General features: G+C 41.0%; 1 protein-coding gene across 1 annotated transcript in view; it reads left to right on the top strand.

Annotated features, from left to right (window-relative positions):
* Positions 1–21,562, top strand: part of CCDC178 (coiled-coil domain containing 178) — a 277,655-nt gene that overhangs the window by 201,753 nt on the left and 54,340 nt on the right. Inside the window, exon 3 of the mRNA XM_030190136.1 lies at positions 8,722–8,856. Within this exon, the coding sequence (XP_030045996.1) occupies positions 8,722–8,856 (135 nt within the window). The remainder of the gene's footprint in view (positions 1–8,721; positions 8,857–21,562) is intronic.

Here is a 21,562-nt window from a genome sequence, read left to right as displayed (position 1 = left end):
CATTGGGTCTTTTCTGCGTTGAGTTTAAACCGAAATGCGTCCGCCCATGAATGCATGATTTTGAGGCTTTGGTTGATGTCATTAGAAATTTCTTTTAGGTCTTGTTTGAATGAGATGTAGATCGTTACGTCATCCGCATAAATGTATGGATTTAGGTTTTGATTTGATAGTAATTTTGCCAGGGGTATCATCATTAAGTTGAATAGAGTCGGTGAGAGGGGGGATCCTTGTGGTATTCCGCATTCAGGTACCCATGCAGTTCTGGGATGGAGAGTGAGGATATTCTGACCTGTATTTACCGGATTCTTAGATAGCTCGTGAGTTGGTCCCTATTATGAGATCCCATTGGCATATTTAACAATTGTGTCCAGTGTTTGCTAGTTTTCTGCTTATAGCATATCAACCTGGGAAAACCATAAGGAAAATGTTTACATCACAGAGATATTATATGGGAATATAATTGAAGAAACACCCTTACATACGACTTTTAAATGCCAATGGTGCCAATATTCCATGATTGGACCAAGCTGGATGGACGAGCAAAGATTAAGATTTTTTTCTAGACATGTGACATCGTGCCCTAGTAAAAGTGTTGTCTATATTGTTTCATGTCCCTTGAATTTGGTTTATGTGGGCCGTAGCTGTAAACCCATATGGCATCATTTAAATTAACATAAGTCTCGTATCATTACCAAAGCTGTTCAGGTTCCCCTAGTGCAACATTGGTTAGACAATCAGTATAAAGTATCTGATATTAGATGGAGGATCATTGCTTTAGTAAGAGAAGGGTGGGAAGGTAGCAACAATGAAAAGTGTTTTTGAATTACAGAGAGCAATATTGGATTTTTAAGTTAAACTCTGTGATTCCATTTGGGCTCAGTGGTGAACTTGAATGGATGACCTTGGTCTGACCTGGAAGTTCCTTGTGATTGGGTGGATAGGGTCATATGACAGGTTGTTCAGTAGGTATAAGGAGGTTAGAAAAATGCTGCTGCCATCTTCAGAAGAAGCAAGAGATGGTTGGATAGACAATGACTATTTTAAAAGGTATTTGAAATATACCTTATTATTTTAATTATGTTTGAGTGTAGAATTATTGAGCGCTGTTTAGGATTTTTCTAGGGGACAGTCCTGGAAGAAGCCTCCGGCAAAACATGATTCATGTCGGCTAAGAGTCCCCTTACCGACTTGGATTATGCAGTTTTGGACCAGAATAAGCTAAGTGAAAGCATCATACTTTTTAAAGTTAATGAATAAGATGAGTAATAATATGGAGTTAATAAAATATTGGATAAGCTCTTAGAAATTTTTCAGTAAATGCAGTGATGATGTGGTGCATAAAGCTTAGGCAGCGATGTGAGCTGCTGGAATGGTACCACTGAGGTCTGGTGAAATACAGAGTGAATTTGAGCCAAGAATTATTTGCAAAACATGATCATCTGAGTCTGATAATGAGGACTGTGTTTGTTTACTTGGATGAAAAATTTGAGGTTTGTCTATTATTGTGAATCTTTCTAATGGAGAAGGTGCACTTCTTGCACTGAATTTCAAAATACTTATAGGCTTTTATATGGCTGCACTAGCATCAAATATCCACTCAGGTGTTATTTCTTTCAATCCAAAAAGACTGGGCTTCACTGTGAAAATGACTGTATCTAATTATTTAGCTGATTACTTTTCTTATTGTTACCCTGTGGCAGGCTTATCCAAAGATAGGCATGTAAAGTCCTCACTTTGAGAGCCATGGAAATATCAGCTAACCTCCTTAGAAAAGATTTGTAATGCTGTGATGTGGTTTTCTGTCCATATAGTCACCATTCCCTACTGTATTAATACAGCCTACTGTTGGGAAGTTAGATTTGACCTGTCTGTCCTTCAAGGCTTACGTGAAGGCCAAAGTTTAATCCCTTCTCCCTGAGATTTATTGTTATGGTTTTGGGTTCCCTTCTGTGCTCTGTGTTATTTATATTATTACAAAAAAAAATTCATGTTTTTCATATGTTGATGACAATTAACTTGTCTTCTCATTTTCTATTCTAAACCAACTTTACCTAGTAAGTCAGATCTGTATGGCCCCATTGTGCCAGTTTGTCATCAAACAATGCAAAATTGTTCATTTGTAATAGGTATTCTCAAACAGCAATACAGCGAGCCACATAACCCACTTGTCTTCACTGAAAGTTTTCTTTTAATATTTTGTGGTACTAAACTGCAGAGCAGAGGTTTTGCTGGTGCACAAGAAATCAGCAAGCCTAGAAATCTTTTCCAGAAAGTACCGGAAAACTTTCCCTGCTGGCCTAATATAGAGGAACATGAACCAACTGTATGGCTCATTATATTGCAGTCATCTGGAAACACCTAGTACAGGTAATCCGTAATCACTAAAGTTAAGAAAACCAAGGGCCCCAATCTGTCTGAAGTACAAACATTCCTATTCTTTTAACTTGTTCATCAGATTTTACAACTACAGTTGCTTCAAAATGAAAAACCTCCACTGTTAAAATTATATTGGTTGTTATGAATCACATGCCTTGGCTTGTAATGTTTTATCTAAATCTAAGACTTACAAGACAACATAATTTATAGAAGAAAACCTATTTTTAGCCACTAAAAAAATAAATAGAAACTTGTAATTTTCATCTTTTAATGAACTTATGGGTTGATATGATAGCCTTGGCCAAATAAATCTGTACAGACTATGAGACTGATATACTAATGAGGAACAAATGTGCACACTACTTTTTTAGAATGCCATATTGTGCTACTGGGACATCTACCCCCTAATTCTTTAAACTTGCACCCTCATATTTCCAACTAGCATGCAAATTTGCAGGCTCAAGTTATGGAAAAAGGTCGGTTGTGCTCATAACTTAATTCAATAATTAGTTGCTAACTGGTATTAACAACCAATTATTGGCTATAATTGGCACTAATTATCAGTTATGTGAATAACTGCCCGTAGTAGCTATTCTATAACTTGCACACTCAAATTCCAGCGTGCGCAGCTTTAAGGAGGCATAGACCAAGAAGGGGCATGGGTGGAACAGGGACATATCAGGCTGTTACGTATAAAATACTATCATTTATGTGCCTAATTGCCTACAGTTAAATGCAAGCATTTACACCAGCCATTGAACTGGCATATTATTTATTTTTATTTTGCTCACACCTTTTTCAGTAGTAGCTCAAGGTCAGTTACATTCAGGTACTCTGGATAGTTCTCTGTCCTAGGAGAGCTCACAATCTAAGTTTGTACCTGAGGTAATGGAGGGTTAAATGACTTGCTCAAGATCACAAAGAACAGCAGTGGGATTTGAACCAGCTACCTCTGGATTACAAGACCAGTGTTTTAACCACTAGGCCACTCCTCCACTCTAAAGTTAGGCACGTAAATGCGGACTTAATATTTTATAACAGCAATTGTGCGCCCAACTGACATTATAAATTTGACTTAGCATGCATCATCCTGGCACTTAAATTTTGGCAGCCTTTTGAGAATTTACCCCCTAGTCAAATAACCCCCAGTAGTAACATGCTATATACCTATTGCATATGTAATCAATCTGTAAAGATTATATAGTGCAAACTCTAACACTGGTTTAAAAATATATTGAGAATATATTTTTCTTTATGAGCAAAGGTGGAAAGTTTGCTTGTTTTGTTTGACTTAGACCTTTGTATTTGTTGAGTCTGCAGCACTTAAACCAGTTCTATTTATGCACCTTCAAAATTCCTTTCCTCCCTGTGAACAGAATGTTTATATTTATGTTTGTTCATGTGCTTGATATACCGCTTTTCATAACAAATCAAAGCTGTGTACAACACTAAGTAGAAACTGGAAAGGAACGCCAATATTCTGATAGGACAGAAGAAATAAAATGAAAGAGGTGAAAAAGGGAAATACATCCAGATGGGGCACAGGCAGAAAGACACCAAGAAGGGGTAGGGGCAGAGAGAACAACCAACCATCTGCAGAAACCTGATCACGGGACCCACACAATGGGCACAAATTAAGGATACACCAAGGAAAATATGGACTTTAAGAAGACAGTGGAAACAAGGGAATGAGAGCTCAGATCTCAGAGCCGAGGATAAAGAATTCCAGAGAGAAGGGGCCAGGTAAAAGGAAGCAGAATAACAGGTGGAGCTGAGATGGGCAAAATGAAAGGGTGGCATAGAAAGACGGGAGTCAAATGCTGACCGGAGAGCACACACAGAACAGTAGGGGGTAATGAGGTTGGCCAAATAAAGGGGAGAATTTAGACATAAATCCCTGTAAGTGATGGTCAAAACCTTATGAATAATGAATGATACGAGACTTTATATGGAGCCAGTGGTATTCTTTCAGAAATGGGGATCTATGATCATGAAGTCCTGCATGAGAAAGGATACTTATGGCAGTATTCTGTACTGTCTGGAGTTTACAAAGTGAAATATCAGGAAGACTGGCATAAATGATGTTACAGTAATCCAGTTTTGTAGCAACCAAAGCATAGAGCATTGTAGCAGAACTTTCATCCATAAGGTATTGCCAAAGGGAGCATATTAGATGAAGATAATAAAAACAGTTCCTAACAGCAAAGGAACTATGAGAGGTAAAAGTTAGGGTGCTGTCAAAGTAAACACCAAGGTATCTGAAGGAATCTACCAATTCAATGGAAGCCCCCCCCCCCCCCCAACAGCAGGGGTGAGAGAGGGGTAAGCATGATGCCCAGTGAGCCAAAGTGCTGAAGTATTTTGCTGGCTGTGATGAAGGCGGTGGTCAGTGAGCCAGGAAACAACCTTATTGAGTCAGTTTTATAGTGAACTGAGATCAGGATTATAGGGGTCCTGAGTGGAGACTGAGGATGTCATCAGCATAGATGTAACATTTAATGTGGGACTCCTGAATAAGAAAAGCAAGGGAACTGAGAAAGATATTATAAAGCAGGGGGGGAGAGGACAGAACCTCTTATTTGATGCCCCCCACCCTGTTATAAAATTATCATGATGCAGGTTATCCCCCAAATTCTATATATGGCATCTAGAGTCATGCATTAAATTGGACGTGCACCCAATTTTCACGCATAATTTAATTGAATAATGAAACAATCAGTACTGATAATTGGGCACTAATTGGGCTTAATTAGGAGTTAGGCACACATCAGATCTGCGCCTATGATGTTACACGCACATTGGATCTGTGCCAAATTTCTATCATGCGTAACTGTATGGGGGCATGGTTAGGGGTGTTATTGGTGCGTTCCCAAAATGTATGTGCATAAATATAGATTTGAGCTTATATGTAGGCATCTGCATTTAGGCCTAATTCCAGATGCCTACATTTAGGTGTAGTTATGTGCGATTCTATAAAGGATGAAGGCCCCTTATATTTATTTATTTAAATTTTGCTCACACCTTTTTCAGTAGTAGCTCAAGGTGAGTTACGTTCAGGTACAGTGGTATTTTCTTGTCCCAGGAGGGTTCTAGTGTGCGGGTAGCATGTGCCCAGTTGTCAGTAATGCTGAGGTGGCGCGTGTGCCCAGCGGTAATTCTATGTTTGGTACTTGCCAAATCCCTTGGTAGAAAATTATTTTCTATTTTCTACCATGGGGGGCGTTCCTGGCGGTAACTGGCAGCGCACCCATGTTGGTGCACTCTGCACAATTACCATGTGGGTAGCACATGTGCTATTACTGCTAGGTCAATGGGCGCCGGTAAGGGCTCAGGCTGTAAATAGGCACACACTAGTTTTAATATTAGCGCAGGCCCATTTCTCGGCCAATTAAAAAATAGGTTTTTTCCCAGCCGTGGTAAAAAATGACCCAGCGCACACCTACACTACCGCAGGCCACTTTTTATTGCAGCTTTGTAAAAGCTGTTAAACTGTAAAAGCAGTTAAACTCGACGCATAAAGTTAGGACAGCCTTTATTATGTTCTAACTTTATACACTTACCTAGTTGGTTAGTAGTCTGAATATTGCTGCTAGCTAGCTAGTGCCATGCTCCACCCGACCTCTGCCTCCAGCCCATCCCAACCTCACCAGTTAGGGATTGGCCATTTAGTAGCAATATTCAATAGCACTGTCTGGTTAAGTGTCGCTGAATATTGCTGATTAGCCCCAATCAAGTTCTGCCTTGAGCGTGCACCATTTTATAGCTTGGCAGTAATAGGGCATAGCAGCGTGATGCCCAGTTAATGCTGGTTTACCGCGGGCGCCCTTACCGGCACCTTAGTGGGTGGCAGTGAGTGCCCCCCCCCCCCCCCCATGGCCATGCAGTAAGAGTAGTCTTACCGCATGGCCATTTATTTAGAGGCTTTTTAACTGCTGTGATAAAAAGGGTCCTGGCGCACGGTTAAAATGGCCCCTGCTGCTACTACATGGCCCTATTTCCCACAGATTAGTAAAAGGACTCCTTAGAGACTTACACATCAACCCCTGGATTCCATATATGGTGCCTGAAAATCCGCATGGAAACTGAAGCATATTATATAACAATGCATATAACTTAATTGGTTAACTAGCTAATCAGCACTGTTAATTGGATGTTAACAAGCAATTATCAACACTAATTGGCATTAATTGACCTTTACATGCACAACTCACCAACAGGCTTATTTTCGAAAGAGAAAGGCGCCCATCTTTCGACTCAAATTGGAAGATGGGCGTCCTTCTCTCAGGATCACCCAAATCAGCATAATCGAAAGGGACCAAGCCTCAAAAAGGTTCCCGAACTGACCAGATGACCACCAGAGGGAATCGGGGATGACCTCTCTTTACACCTCCAGTGGTCACTAACCCCCACCCACCCTAAAACAACTTTGAAAATATTTTTTGCCAGCCTCTATGCCAGCCTCAAATGTCATACCCAGCTTCCTGACAGCAGTATGCAGGTCCCTGGAGCAGTTTTAGTGGGTGCAGCGCACTTCAGGCAGGCGGACCCAGGCCCACCCCCCCCCCCTGCCTGTTACACTTGTGCTGGTAAATGTGAGCCCTTCAAAAGCCACCAGAAACCTACTGTACCCACATGTAGGTGCCCCCTTCACCCCTTAGGGCTATGGTAATGTTGTACAGTTGTGGGGAGTGGGTTTTGGGGGGCTCAGCACCCAAGGTAAGGGAGCTATGTACCTGGGAGCAATTTCTGAAGTTCACTGCAGTGCCCCCTAGGGTGCCGGTTGGTGTCCTGGCATGTGAGGGGGACCAGTGCACTAGGAATGCTGGCTCCTCCCATGACCAAAGGGCTTGGATTTGGTCATTTCTGAGATGGGCGTCCTCGTTTTCCATTATCACCGAAAACCAGGGACAACCATCTCTAAGGACGACCATCTCTAAGGTCGACCTGTTGAGATTTGGGCATCCCTGACCGTATTATCGAAACGAAAGATGGACGCCCATCTTGTTTCGATAATACGGGTTTCCCCACCCCTTCGCCAGGACGTCCTGCAAGGACGTCCTCAGGAAAACCTGGGCACCCCGTTCGATTATGCCCCTCCATGTGTATTCTATAATGTGGTGCGCCTAAATTCTAAATTGCATAGTTGAAAAGGGGTATGACCATGGGCAGGGTGTGGGTGTTTCTTAAATCTATGCGCATTATTAAAGAATACACCCGATCTATGCCTAATTTAGGTATTGGAATTTATACCAAGTAAAACATGGTCTAAATAGACACAACCAAATTTGGCTGCGGTGCGAGCTGCTCGGCATATTCTATATACCCCGTGGAAATTTAAGTCTATTCTATAAAATTTAGGTGTACTTTAAAGAATGCGCCTAGCATAATTTTTGTCCCAGTGGATTTTTCAGGCGCCATATATAAAATGTAGCCCCAAGTGAGCATATTAAAATGAATTCTATATTCTACAGGTAAGTAGTGAAGGCCAGCTAATACTGGTGTCATCTTCTCCCTAATCCTGCAGCCTGTTTCCAAAATATATCATACTAGTATAGTTCTGACCATGATATATTATACTATGAAGCTTTCAGGTATGAAATATGAACTTTCTAAGCAAAAAGGTATGGTCTACTGTTGAGTTATTAAATCTGTATAAAATATGGTGTCACTTTTCAAAGACTGCATTCACTGTAGCTCAGTTAAGCTAGATGCTTTTATGTCACATGGTTGTAGCTAGGTAGATTAATAGGGAGTTCTATCTGGAAATTTCTTTCCTGTTATTGTTCTCCCTCTGCAGTTGATGGCTGAGTTAATTCTCTTTAGTTTTGTCATGCTCTAAAGCACACATTGGCAAGCTATGATAAGCTTTAGAAGAGGAAAAAAGGCAACGGTGTCCATCAAATTCTTAAACTTGCATTTTAAACTTTGGCCTGACCTGATGTGCCATTCAAAAAGCTTCAGAATTTTTTTTCTTTTTTTGAAAAGGTTCAATATGTCCTGAGGCTATCGGTTTTGAGTTAAACTGGGTGAAGTAGAAATATTTTACTCATCAGCTTTGCAGTCACAGAGTTTGCCTCAGCTAGAACAAAACTGCTGAGGCATTTAGAGAAAATTAACCCCCCATCCTGGCAGCCAGATGTGACTGGTTTCTGATGAATGCACATGAGTGGACTGAAAAATCAAGAGACTGTGAAATTCCTGTCAGGTCCGTACAGCGCAGAATGGGCTATTGACTGCTTTCTATATTTCCCTCCATCATTCTTCTTGAACACTGCCATTAATTTCCTCTCCTGCTCTGACTTGTGAGGGTTTTTTTTTCTCTCCCCCCCCCCCCCCCCCCTTTAGCTTTCGGTGCTGCAGAGCAGGATGCATAGGGCATCGGCGGAGTATTTCAAACAGCAAGGCCTCTATAACCAGGCAGGGCTGGCGAACTTCCAAACAGCCTCTCATGAGAATGCTCAGAAAATATTAGCTGTGCAGGTAGGTGATTGCAAGGAAGTGGGAAAGATCATTCTGATCTAGATTGAAAAGCAAATGATGGGTAGTGTGATGAAGCATTAAAACCATATCCCATCAGAGTTTTATAAATTTTTAACCTCTTTAATAAACTGAAATTGAATGAAGGATGAATTCAGCAAGTTAGTAGGTATATTCTGGCATACTTAAAATAGAAAATTAACATTTCTTTTAATAATCCTTTGTATATATAGTTATGAATAAAGGTGGTCATTTACTAATGGTTATCATGTACAAATGCAGTTATCATATGTTATCTCTGCACAACCCATTTTATGCAAAATGGATAGCATGCTATGAGTGCATTAGTAAATGGCCCTTTTAAAGGTAAGAATCAAAATAGCAATCCATAGATATTACAAATTGCATATTTTTCTTTGAAGCCCGGTACAGTTAGGTATTTTGTGCTACTGCTGTTTTATGTAACATCTCTAATATGGCTTTAGATGGATAGATAAAAAGATATGGTGAGATCTTGATATAAATATAAGGTTATACAAACTCTCACGGGAATTTCAATATTTACAGCAAAAAATGTTTAGTTCAGTAGGATGTTCTGAGTTATTGTAATATAAATGCTCTGTGTTACACTTCAATACAACCATGTCTCTTCAGTCAGGTTTCATATCTTTTCTTATCTAATGGGATTTGAACCAGATGCTCTGAACAACTATTTTTATAACACTATAACGCTTATTTAAAGTTTTGCCTTTATATATGTCACTTACGCCTTATTTGGGCAATTTTGAATGTTTCTCTTTCAAAATTGCCCCAAGCCCTCACTAGGGAAAAGACGCAGTGCTGAGCCCAAGAGAGGAAGTACAGGGACTTCATTTTCAAATCCCCTCACCAACTTTCAGGACTTTCACCTGCTTATATTTAACCTACAAAATATGTGGATTAAAAAAATAGTTACAGTTCAGACCGCAAAATTTTCAAAGGAAATGCTACAGAGTAGAAAGTGCTCCACTGAAAATTGCCTTTCCCAATCTTAAAACAACATATTCTAAAAAAAACTTTAAACATGGTGAGTATTTTGGGCAGTAACATACTGCAGTGCAGGCCTTAAAAGGTCTATGTAATACAAATCAGAGAAATTTTTCTTCACTCAATGTGTAATTAAATTCTGGAATTCGTTGCCAGAGAATTGGTAAAGGTGGTTAGCTTAGCAGGGTTTAAAAAAGGTCTGGATGGCTTCTTAAAAGAAAAGTCTATAGACCATTATTAAATTGACTTGGGGCAAATCCACTGCTTATTTCTGGGATAAGCAGCATAAAATATATTGAACTTTTTTGGGATCTTGCCAGGTGTTTGTGACCTGGATTGGCCACTATTGGAAACAGGGTGCTGGGCTTGATGGACTTTTGGTCTGTCCCAGTATGGCAATACTTATGTACTTATATGAACTAAAAGTTGTCTTTCAGTTTGTATCCCTAGAGAAATGCTTAGGAGCTTATTTTCAAAGGCCCACTAAACTAGTAAGATAACTGATTGGTTTTATCTGGTTACCTTTAGGGAGATTTTCAGCCAAACTTAACCAGCTATGTCTTCCGCTGAAACCTAAACCTAAATGTTGCTGGTTAAGATAGGCAGCTAAAGAAGGAGAATCAGCTAAATACAATTAACTGGTTAAAGATAGAGAGTTCAGAAAAAATAATATAGTAATTCCTACATTAAATAGCTAGCTGTGTGGGCTCATTCATGCAGTTGAGGTAGGGCATTAAGGGGTCCTTTTACTAAAGCGCACTAACAATTAGCAATCACTAAATGATAAGACACCCATAGGAATATAATGGGCATCTCATCATTTAGCATGCACTAAATCCATTAGCGCGCCTTAGTATAAGGACCCCTAAGTGTGAGCGTGCCCATATTCTTACATTAAACATCTGGGACTAGATTCTATATATGGCACCAAAATAATAAGTGCTAAGTTCTATTCTATAAATGGCATTCCAAGTTAGACTAGATGAAACCAGCAAGTAACAATTAGTTTGCTGTAAAATTTAAAAATACAAGGAGGAAAAGGACTTCAGTGGCTAAGGTCACGTCTAAAGTAGAACTTGGACCTACTTCATTAGTCCTAAAAAAAAAACCTCTGATGTTTAATTAAATACATTTTCAATTTGTTAACAGTTTTTTAAAGTATTTATTTAAACATCAGAGATTTTTGTTAGGACTAGTGAAGAAGTAGGGCGGGTCATTAGTCCAAGTTCTACTTTAGACGTGACCTTAGCCACTGAAGTCCTTTTCCTCCTTGTATTTTTAAATTTTACAACAAATTGATTGTTACTTGCTAGTTTCATATAATGATATTGTTAGAGAAGCAAGTAAAGCCAATAAGGTTAATTGTATTCCAAGTTGGACACCATTTATAGAATAGCACCAAGAGCTGAGCCTAACTACCAAGGAAATACATCAACTGACAGTGACGATCCTAGGTCGGCTGCCACCCGAGGCGGATCGCAGCTGCGCACCCCCTCCAGGTGCAGCGGCGTCCATCCCCCCAGGGTGCAGCATGGCACCCCCCCCTGGTGCAATTATACCCCCCTCTGGTGCATCAACCCCCCCCCCCGGGTGCATTCTTAGCTGCTGGGAGCAGCCGCGTGGCTGTTGGCTCCGCTGGCTTCCTGCTCCCTCTGCCCCGGAAAAGCAAGTAACCTGTTCTGGGGCAGAGGGAGCAGGGAACCAGCGGAGCCGACAGGCACGCAGCTGCTCTCTGCACCCCTCCAGTAGCATGCACCCGGGGCAGACCGCCTCCACCACCCCGTCCTCGGTACGCCATTGTCAGCTGAAACCTAGTGTAAATCCCTGTGCCAAAATTAGGTATGGATCAGGCATATTTTGTAACAGTGCACATAAATTCTTAGAATGCCCATGCCCCTCCCATGGCTACTCCCCATTTTCAGATCCATGCACTAGAATTTACACGTGCATCTTTATAGAATACATCTAGCAAGATTTGAGCGTAAATTATAATTGTTGCCAATTAGCATTAATAATTCATTATTAGCAACCCAATTATTGGAGCTCATTGGTTCATTATTCAATTAAATGGCATGTGCAAATTGGGCATGTGCAAATTTTGAGTGCCATATATAGAATCCAGGAGCTAATGTGGAAAATACCATTGTGGGATCGCAGATAAATGGGGGCTGTGCAATACATATAACATGAAGGTCTTTATCATGTATCAACTTTTAATATAACAGATAACAGAGTAGTCAATACCACTTTGAAGATTGAAGGTAACTAAATTGTACATTATTTGCCAAGCAGGTAATGCATGGTAGCAAATTTTACTCAGAGGACAAGTAGGATAGAAAGTCCTTATAACTGGTTGATGCCATCTTACTGAACCTGAATCAGATAAGTCAGGAAATATATATGTAATTGAACCAAGAAGCAGTTTGTTCATATCTCTAAAGTAATGTTTAAGGACAATATTATGACTGGCTCTAACACAAAAGTAACCAGAAATGAGTTCCGCAGAATTTACAAGGAACTCATTCAGATTCCTGTCCACTTGCTGAAACCCAGCCTGCTTTGCTGTTCCAGATCCCCATCCCATAGGTGCTGTTAAGTATACAGCTCTTGAAATAGGGGGAAGGTTATTAGATGGTAAACCAAGCATTTATCTCATAATGCTTAACTATATCCACTGGAGAAATTATAGGTATGTTAGGGAAATTCAGGAATATAAGATTGTTCCTCTTTCTTTTGTTTTCTAAATACTCCAAACACAACATTGAAGCAAATTCTTATCTTTAATCTGAGCTATGGCGCAGCTCTTTAATTCATCTAGTTGATTCTCCAACTGTTCTAATCTGGAAGAGTGTTGACTCTGAGTTTGAACCTGAGTTACTATTTTGTAAGAAAATTCTTCATTATGCTTAGAAAACTGAGAAAACAGTACTTGAATGGATTTATTGAGTCTTTGTAGAGCTTCACAATGTGTATTAATATCTATAACAGCCAGTTTCAACAATCCCTGAGGCACTCCAGAAAAAATCTGCGATGTTCCTGCCACCGTGAGAGAAGATACAGCTATCTCCATGGCTCCTTCCACCTTTTCATAGAAGGAGGATGCTGCCAAAGGAGGCCACTTAGAGGCTGCAGCCACATACTGACTGAATCAGGCTGCACCAGGTGGGGGGTGGAAACCAGTACTGAGGATAGGTGTGGGTCTTTTCTCCTCTTCCCTAACATTGTAAGTGTAGCTCATGTAAGCAATGCTCTGTCATGCATCTTATTTCCCTTCCTTCTTTTTTCAAGAAGGGGAGCTATTTTAGACCTAGTCTTTAGTGGAATGCAGGGCATAGTATTAGAGGTAATGGTATTGGGTCTGCTGGGAAGTTCCGAGAGAAGAGGACGTTTCTCTAGTAAGTGAATGCTATTTTGCTTTGTGCTTTGGGAACTTAAAGATTGGGGTTTAAAGGAGGAATTGTAGATTAGTGTTAGGCAAAATAAAAATATAAAAACAATTTTTTTCAAACTAATCTCCATAGTCTTTTCCACTAAGTTTTAAAAACTTTGTACCACAGCATTAACAGAATCTAGCAGGCACTGCAGGATCTAGTATAGTCCTCCCACTGAAATCAGATAGGAATCAGAGAGAAGAAATAAAGCGCAGTCTTGGACGCAACTAAGAGGGGGAAAGAAAGCACAAGGCTTACATATTATCACTGACTGCGATAGGGAAGAATAACGGAAGTGGCTTAACCACAGGAAAGAGTGAAAGCTTAGAGAGATAACAGCAGACTGCTATAATAAGGGACATGAGACATCGGGGAGGAAATTCTTGATCTTTAAATATTGAAAGACAAAAACGAGGGTTTGGACGCACATAAATAAGAAGGAGAAGGACAGGAAAGGGTGGAACAGGGAATACCGAGCAGCGTACGGGAGTCACCAATGTTGAGAATTTAGGGGTCCCGAGCCCCCCCAAGAAGGCTAGAGTGACCTTAATCTGACTCCATCTCTAAATAACACTAGTACTGGGGTAATCAAGGAGTTATTGCCTCTAAGGGAGACGTTAGGTCTAAAGAAAAGATACCAGCCTTATGACAAACTGGATTTAGATTACAAGTTATACAATGCATTTATACTTACAGCCTTTGATCATTAAGTGAAGCCCACGAATCATCATTTGGAATGAGGAGTTTATTTGCCAAGGTATAAGTCAAATCAGTGATTGACAACAGGCATGTACAATCAATTAATTATAGGAATATAATAAGCTGCAAACAGGTGTTAATTATTTGCTAATGTTTTATAATTTCTTTCACCAATTAGAGGTTTTACAAGGGAAAGCAATTAGGTAATTTGTCAATTCTGCTGGACACATTGGTTTCCCTTGGAGAGAGAGTGCCAACCCTTTTCTCTCTAACTCAAACCAGGAAATACCCTGATTTTTATAGGTGCCCTCAGGATATGGGTAATATGACAGTAGATATACCTGATTGGATCTATGCTAATGTCATGGTTGTCACTGATTGGCTTCTATCTTGCTACGCCTTTCCTTTCTCACACCAGCTGACCACAATCCTGCTCACAGGAAAGTCTCCCTCCTCTCTTGGAACAGCTAGTTCCCTATTTTCTTTGCACCTGCTATGACTCACTTATTTCTCAACTTGTTTTTCTAACTTACATTAGAGAAAATTCCACTTTGTAACAGATACGGGCTTCCATTTTGTGTTGAAATCCTCCATTTTGTTTCCATATCTATTAACTTTTCCTAATTTAGCTTATTTAGGCCTCAATGTGGGCTACCAACTAGGCCATACTTTTCCAGTAAACTCCCAGTTGTGTCAGCCATCAGATTTCTGACTCAGCCAAGGTCTGTACTGGCCTGAGCTCTGTGACTGGGCCCTCCACCATTCCAGTGGGGGGGGGGTCTCTAGCTGTACCATAATTATACAAAACACTACATAAATCATACAATATATTATATAAACTAAAAGACACTTTTATATTAGGCTAATATCCTTATTACTGTAGCAAGTTTTAAATTATTGAAAAACTCAAAAATGCTAAGATGGAGTCAGCAGTCCAGCAGCGAGAGGGGTGCTATCCAGTCTTTTGCATTGAGTGTCACATGTATGATTATCTCCCAGTTGGTGAGATGTCATATGTGTGTGCCCGATGCAAAGAGCTCCTAGCTCTTGAGGCTAGAGTAGCAGACTTGGTGGAGCTGAGGGAGACAGAGAGGTACATAGAGGAGACCTACAGGGATATTGTAGAGAAATCCCACCTCCAGTCTGGTAGCCCCTGTGCTACCTTGGCGGAGGGAGGTCTCCTAGAAGGAGAGCATCACCCTGGTGAAGTAGGAAGTACTCCTGTAGCCAAGACCTGCTCACCAGGGGATGTACTATCCTCTCGCACTGAGGATATGTCTCCAAGCGCTGCCTGGGAGGGAAAGGTTAGGACAGCTGTTGTAGTTGGTGATTCGGTCATTAGGCATATAGATAGCTGGGTGGCTGGTGGACGTGAGGTTCGCCTGGTGACTTGCCTGCCTGGTGCGAAGGTGGCGGACCTCACGCGTCACCTAGATAGGATTTTAGATAGTACTGGGGAGGAGCCGGTTGTCTTGGTACATGTGGGTACCAATGACATAGGAAAATGTGGGAGAGAGGTTCTGGAAGCCAAATTTAGGCTCTTAGGTAGAAAGCTCAAATCCAGATCCTCTAGGGTAGCATTTTCTGAAATGCTACCCATTCCATGTGCAGGACCCAAGAGACAGGCAGAGCTCCGGAGTCTCAATGCATGGATGAGACGTTGGTGCAGGGAGGAGGGTTTTAGATTTGTTAGGAACTGGGCAACATTCTGGGGAAGGGGGAGCCTATTCCGAAAGGATGGGCTCCACCTTAACCAGGGTGGGACCAGGCTGCTGGCATCGGCATTTAAAAAGGAGCTAGAGCAGCTTTTAGACTAGAACTGGGGGGAAGTCCGACAGTCGCTCAAAAGTGCATGGTTCGGGATAAGTTATCTTTCAAAGATATCACCAAAACAGGGAAGATAGGGTATCCTGATAGTGAGGTTGCAAAGGAGATCGTAGTAGATCAGGTGTCTTTAAATAAAAATAGAAATCAGACAAAAAATTGCAAATTAATACTGTTAAGTACTAAAAATGATGTAAATTGGAACAACAAACATAGTTTGAAATGTCTATATGTGAATGCCAGGAGCCTAAGAAATAAGATGGGAGAGTTAGAATATATTGCACTAAATGAAAATTTAGATATAATAGACATCTCTGAGACCTGGTGGAAGGAGGATAACCAGTAGGACACTGTCATACCGGGGTACAAATTATATCGTAATGATAGAGTAGATCGAATTGGTGGAGGAGTAGCATTGTATATTATCGAGGGCCTTGAATCAAATATATTGAAAATTCTGCAGGAAACAAAACACTTCTTGGAATCACTGTGGATTGAAATTCCATGTGTAAAGGGGAAAAGGATAGTGATAGGAGTGTACTTCCATCCGCCTGGCCAGGATGAACAGACAGATGCAGAAATGTTAAAGGAAATTAGGGACGCAAACAAACTGGGCAACACAATAATAATGGGTGATTTTAATTACCCTGATATTGACTGGGTAAATGTAACATTGGGGCATGCAAGGGAGGTAAAATTCCTTCATGAAATCAAGGACATCTTTATGGAGCAACTGGTAGAGGAGCCGACGAGAGAAGGAAAAATTCTAGACCTAGTCCTTAGTGGAGCACATGATCTGGTGCAGGAGGTAATGGTGCTGAGGCCGCTTGATAACAATGATCATAATATGATCGGATTTGATATTAGCTTTGAAGTAATTATACATAGGAAATCAAATACGTTAGCGTTTAACTTTAAAAAAGGAGACTATGATAAAATGAGAAGAACGGTGAAAAAAAAACTTAGAGGAGCGACTGCGAGGGTCAAAAATTTACATTGGGCGTGGATGCTGTTCATAAGTACATAAATAATGCCACACTGGGAAAAGACCAAGGGTCCATCGAGCCCAGCATCCTGTCCACGGCAGTGGCCAATCCAGGCCAAGGGCACCTGGCAAGCTTCCCAAACGTACAAACATTCTATACATGTTATTCCTGGAATTGTGGATTTTTCCCAAGTCCATTTAGTAGTGGTTTAACTCTGCCAAGCTAACCGCCTTCACCACGTTCTCCGGCAACGAATTCCAGAGTTTAATTATGCATTGGGTGAAGAAATATTTTCTCCGATTTGTTTTAAATTTGCTACACTGTAGTTTCATCGCATGCCCCCTAGTCCTGGAAGCCCAGGCCAAATATATTCCGGGTATTAAAAAAGGAGGACGGAAGACCAAACGACAGCCGGCATGGTTAAAAAGTGAGGTGAAGTAAGCTATTAGAGCTAAAAGAAAATCCTTCAGAAAATGGAAGAAGGAACCGACTGAAAATAATAAGAAACAGCATAAGGAATGTCATGTCAAATGCAAAGCGTTGATAAGGAAGGCTAAGAGGGCCTTCAAAAAAAAGATTGTGTTGGAGGCAAAAACACATAGTAAATTTTTTTTTAGGTATATTAAAAGCAGGAAGCCAGCAAAAGAATCGGCTGGACCGCTAGATGACCAAGGAGCAAAGAGGGCGATCAGGGAAGACAAAGCCGTAGCGGAGAGATTAAATGAATTCTTTGCTTCGGTCTTCACCAAGGAAGATTTGGGTGGGATACCAGTGCCGGAAATGGTATTCGAAGCTGACAAATCGGAGAAACTTATTGAATTCTCTGTAAATCTAGAGGATGTAATGGGGCAGTTCTACAAACTGAAGAGTAGCAAATCTCCTGGACTGGATGGTATTCATCCCAGAGTACTGATAGAACTGAAAAATGAGCTTGCAGAGCTATTGTTAGAAATATGTAATTTATCCTTAAAATCAAGCGTGGTACCGGAAGATTGGAGGGTGGCCAATGTAATGCCGATTGTTTAAAAATGTTCCAGAGGAGAACCTGGAAATTATAGACCGGTGAGTCTGACGTCGGTGCTGGGCAAAATGGTAAGAGACTATTATAAAGAACAAAATTACAGAGCATATTCAAAAGCATGGATTAATGAGACAAAGTCAACATGGATTTAATGAAGGGAAATCTTGCCTCTCCAATCTACTACATTTCGTTGAAGGGGTGAAATCTTGCCTGACCAATTTACTTCAATTTTTTGAAGGAGTAAACAAACATGTGGACAAAGGGGAGTTGGTTGATATTGTGTATCTGGATTTTCAGAAGGCGTTTGACAAAGTACCTCATGAAAGACTCCAGTGGAAATTGGAGAGTCATGGGATAGGAGGTAGTGTTTTATTGTGGATTAAAAACTGGTTAAAAGATAGAAAACAGAGAGTAGGGTTAAATGGTCAGTGTTTTCAATGGAGAAGAGTAGTTAGTGGGGTTCCCCAGGGGTCTGTGCTGGGACCGCTGCTTTTTAACATATTTATAAATGACCTAGAGATGGGAGTAAGTAGTGAGGTAATTAAATTTGCTGATGACACAAAATTATTCAAAGTCGTTAAATCACGAGAAGATTGTGAAAAATTACAAGAGGACCTTATGAGACTGGGAGACTGAGCGTCTAAATGGCAGATGACGTTTAATGTGAACAAGTGATGCATGTGGGAAAGAGGAACCTGAATTATAGCAACGTCATGCAACATTCCACGTTAGGAGTCACGGACCAAGAAAGGGATCTAGGTGTCATCATTGAAGATACGTTGAAAACTTCTGCTCAGTATGCTGCTGTGGCTAAGAAAGCAAATAGAATGTTAGGTATTATTAGGAAAGGAATGGAAAACAAAAATGAGGATGTTATAATGCCTTTGTATCGCTCCATGGTGCGATTGCACCTTGAATATTGTGTTCAATTCTGATTGCCGCATCTCAAAAAAGATATAGTGGAATTAGAAAAGGTGCAGAGAAGGGCGACGAAAATGATAAAGGGGATGGGGCGACTTCCCTATGAGGAAAGGCTAAAGCGGCTAGGGCTCTTCAGCTTGGAGAAAAGGTGGTTGAGGGAAGATATGATAGAGGTCTATAAAATAATGAGTGGAGTGGAACGGGTAGATGTGAAGCGTCTGTTCACGCTTTTCAAAAATACTAGGACTAGGGGGCATGTGATGAAGCTATAATGTAGTAAATTTAAAACGAATCAGAGAAAATTTTTCTTCACTCAACATATAATTAAACTCTGGAATTCTTTGCCAGAGAATGTGGTAAAGGCAGTTAGCTTAGCAGAGGTTTAAAAAGATTTAGACGGCTTTTTAAAGGAAAAGTCCATGGACCGTTATTAAATGTACTTGTGGAAAATCCACTATTTCTGGAATAAGCAGTATAAAATGTTTTGTACTTTTTTGGGATCTTGCCAGGTATTTGTGACCTGGATTGGCCACTGTTGGAAACAGGATGCTGGGTTTGATGGACCTTTGGTCTCTCCCAGTATGGCAATACTTATGTACTTATGGGAAACAGTGATCATAACAGTAGTCTACATATTTACAAAGATGGAAGAAGAGCAAACAACAGCCGGCATGGTTAAAGGGTGAAGTGAAAGAGGTTATTAGAGCCAAAAGAACATCCTTCAAAGAATAGAAAAAGTACCCAAATGAAGAAATTAAGAAGCAACATAAGCATTGGCAAGTCAGATGGAAAGCATTGATAAAAAAGGCTAAAAAGAGAATATGAAAAGAAACTTGCTGCAGAGGTAAAAACGCACGGTAACACCTTTTTCAGGTATATCAGAAGCAGTATGAGGAAATCTGTGGAACTGTTAGATCATGAAGAAGCAAAAAGGGTACTCAGAGAGGACAAGACCACAGCAGAGAGACTGAATGAATTCTTTGCTTTGGTCTTTACGTAAAAAGATGTAGGAGGTCTACCTGTACCAGAAATGGTTTTCAAGAGCGATGATGTGGTGGAACTGAAAGAAATCTTGGTAAACTTGGAAGATATAGAGGGGCATAATTGAACGAAAACGTCTATCTCCATGGGCGTTTATCTCCGAGAACGGGTCCGTGAAGGGGCGGACCGAACCGTATTTTCGAAAAAAAATAGACGTCCATGTTTTATTCGACAATTTGTGAGCTGGGCGTTTTTATTTTTCAGTGATAATGGAAAATGAAAGCGCCCAGCTCAAAAACGAATAAATCCAAGGCATTTGTTCGTGGGAGGGGCCAGGATTCGTAGTGCACTGGTCCCTCTCACATGCCAGGACACCAACCGGGCACCCTAGGGGGCACTTTTACAAAAACAAAGAAAAAGGTAAAAGAGCTCCCAGGTGCATAGCACCCTTCCCTTGTGTGTTGAGCCCCCCCAAATCCCCCTCAAAACCCACTGCCCACAAGTCTACACCATTACTATAGCCCTAAGGGGTGAAGGGGGGGCACCTACATGTGGGTACAGTGGGTTTGGGGGGTTGGACGACTAAGCATTAAGCAGCACAATTGTAACAGGTAGGGGGGGGATGGGCCTGGGTCCACCTGCCTGAAGTCCACTGCACCCCCTAACAACTGCTCCAGGGACCTGCATACTGCTGCCAGGGAGATGGGTATGGCATTTGAGGGTGAAAATAAAAAGTTGTGAAACATCATTTTTTGTGGTGGGAGGGGGTTAGTGACCACTGGGGGAGTCAGGGGAGGTCATCCCCGATTCCCTCTGGGGGTAATCTGGTCATTTAGGGCACTTTTTGGGGCCTTATTCATGGAAAAAACAGGGTCCAGGAAAAGTGCCCTAAATTCTAGCTACAAACGCATACTTTTTTTCCATTATTGGAGAAAGGCATCCATCTCTCCTCGGCCGATAACCACGCCCCAGTTCCACCTTCGCCACGCCTCCGACACGCCCCCGTCAACTTTGTACACTTCCGCGATGGAGTGCAGTTGAAAACGTCCAAAATCGGCTTTCCATTATACCGATTTATTCGTTTTTGTGAGATAAACGTCTATCTCCCGATTTGGGTCGAAATCTAGGCGTTTTTCTCTTTCAATTATAAGGTGGATACTGAGCCAAATCAACAAATGTTAAAGAGTAGTAAATCACCTGGACCAGTAGGCATGCACCCTAGGGTACTGAAAGAGGTCAAACATGAAATTGCTGATCTGCTGTTGTTAAAATCGTCCATAGTACCTGAAGATTGGAGGGTGGCCAATGTAATGCCAATTTTTAAAAAAAGGGTTCTTGGGGTGATCCAGGAAATTACAGACCGGTAAGCCAGTAAGCCTGATCTCAATGCCAGGCAAAATAGTTCAAACTATTATAAAGAATAAAATTACAGAACACATAGACAAACATAGTTTAATGGGACAGAGACAGCATGGATTCAGCTAAGGGAAGTCTTGCCTGACCAATTTGCTTCGTTTCTTTGAAGGCATGAATAAACATGTTGATGAAGGTGAGCTGGTTGATGTAGAGGCATATTTTCAAAGCACTTAGTAGTGTATCTAGATCAGAGGTGTCCAATGGAGACAGTGCATGCAAATAGATCTCATGCATATTCATTGGGGAAATCCTGAAAACCCAACTGGATTGCGGCCCTTGAGGACTGAGGTTGGACAGCCCTGATCTAGATTTTCAGAAAGCTTTAGACAGAGTTTCTCATGAAAGACTCCTGAAAAAATTAGTCATAGGATAGGAGGCAATTTTCTGTTATGGATTAGGAATTG

This window comes from Microcaecilia unicolor, chromosome 1 (assembly GCF_901765095.1).
Source record: "Microcaecilia unicolor chromosome 1, aMicUni1.1, whole genome shotgun sequence".
Lineage (NCBI taxonomy): Eukaryota > Metazoa > Chordata > Amphibia > Gymnophiona > Siphonopidae > Microcaecilia > Microcaecilia unicolor.
The sequence above is the reverse complement of the archived record's forward strand: the minus strand, read 5'-3'. Positions and strand labels throughout refer to the sequence as shown.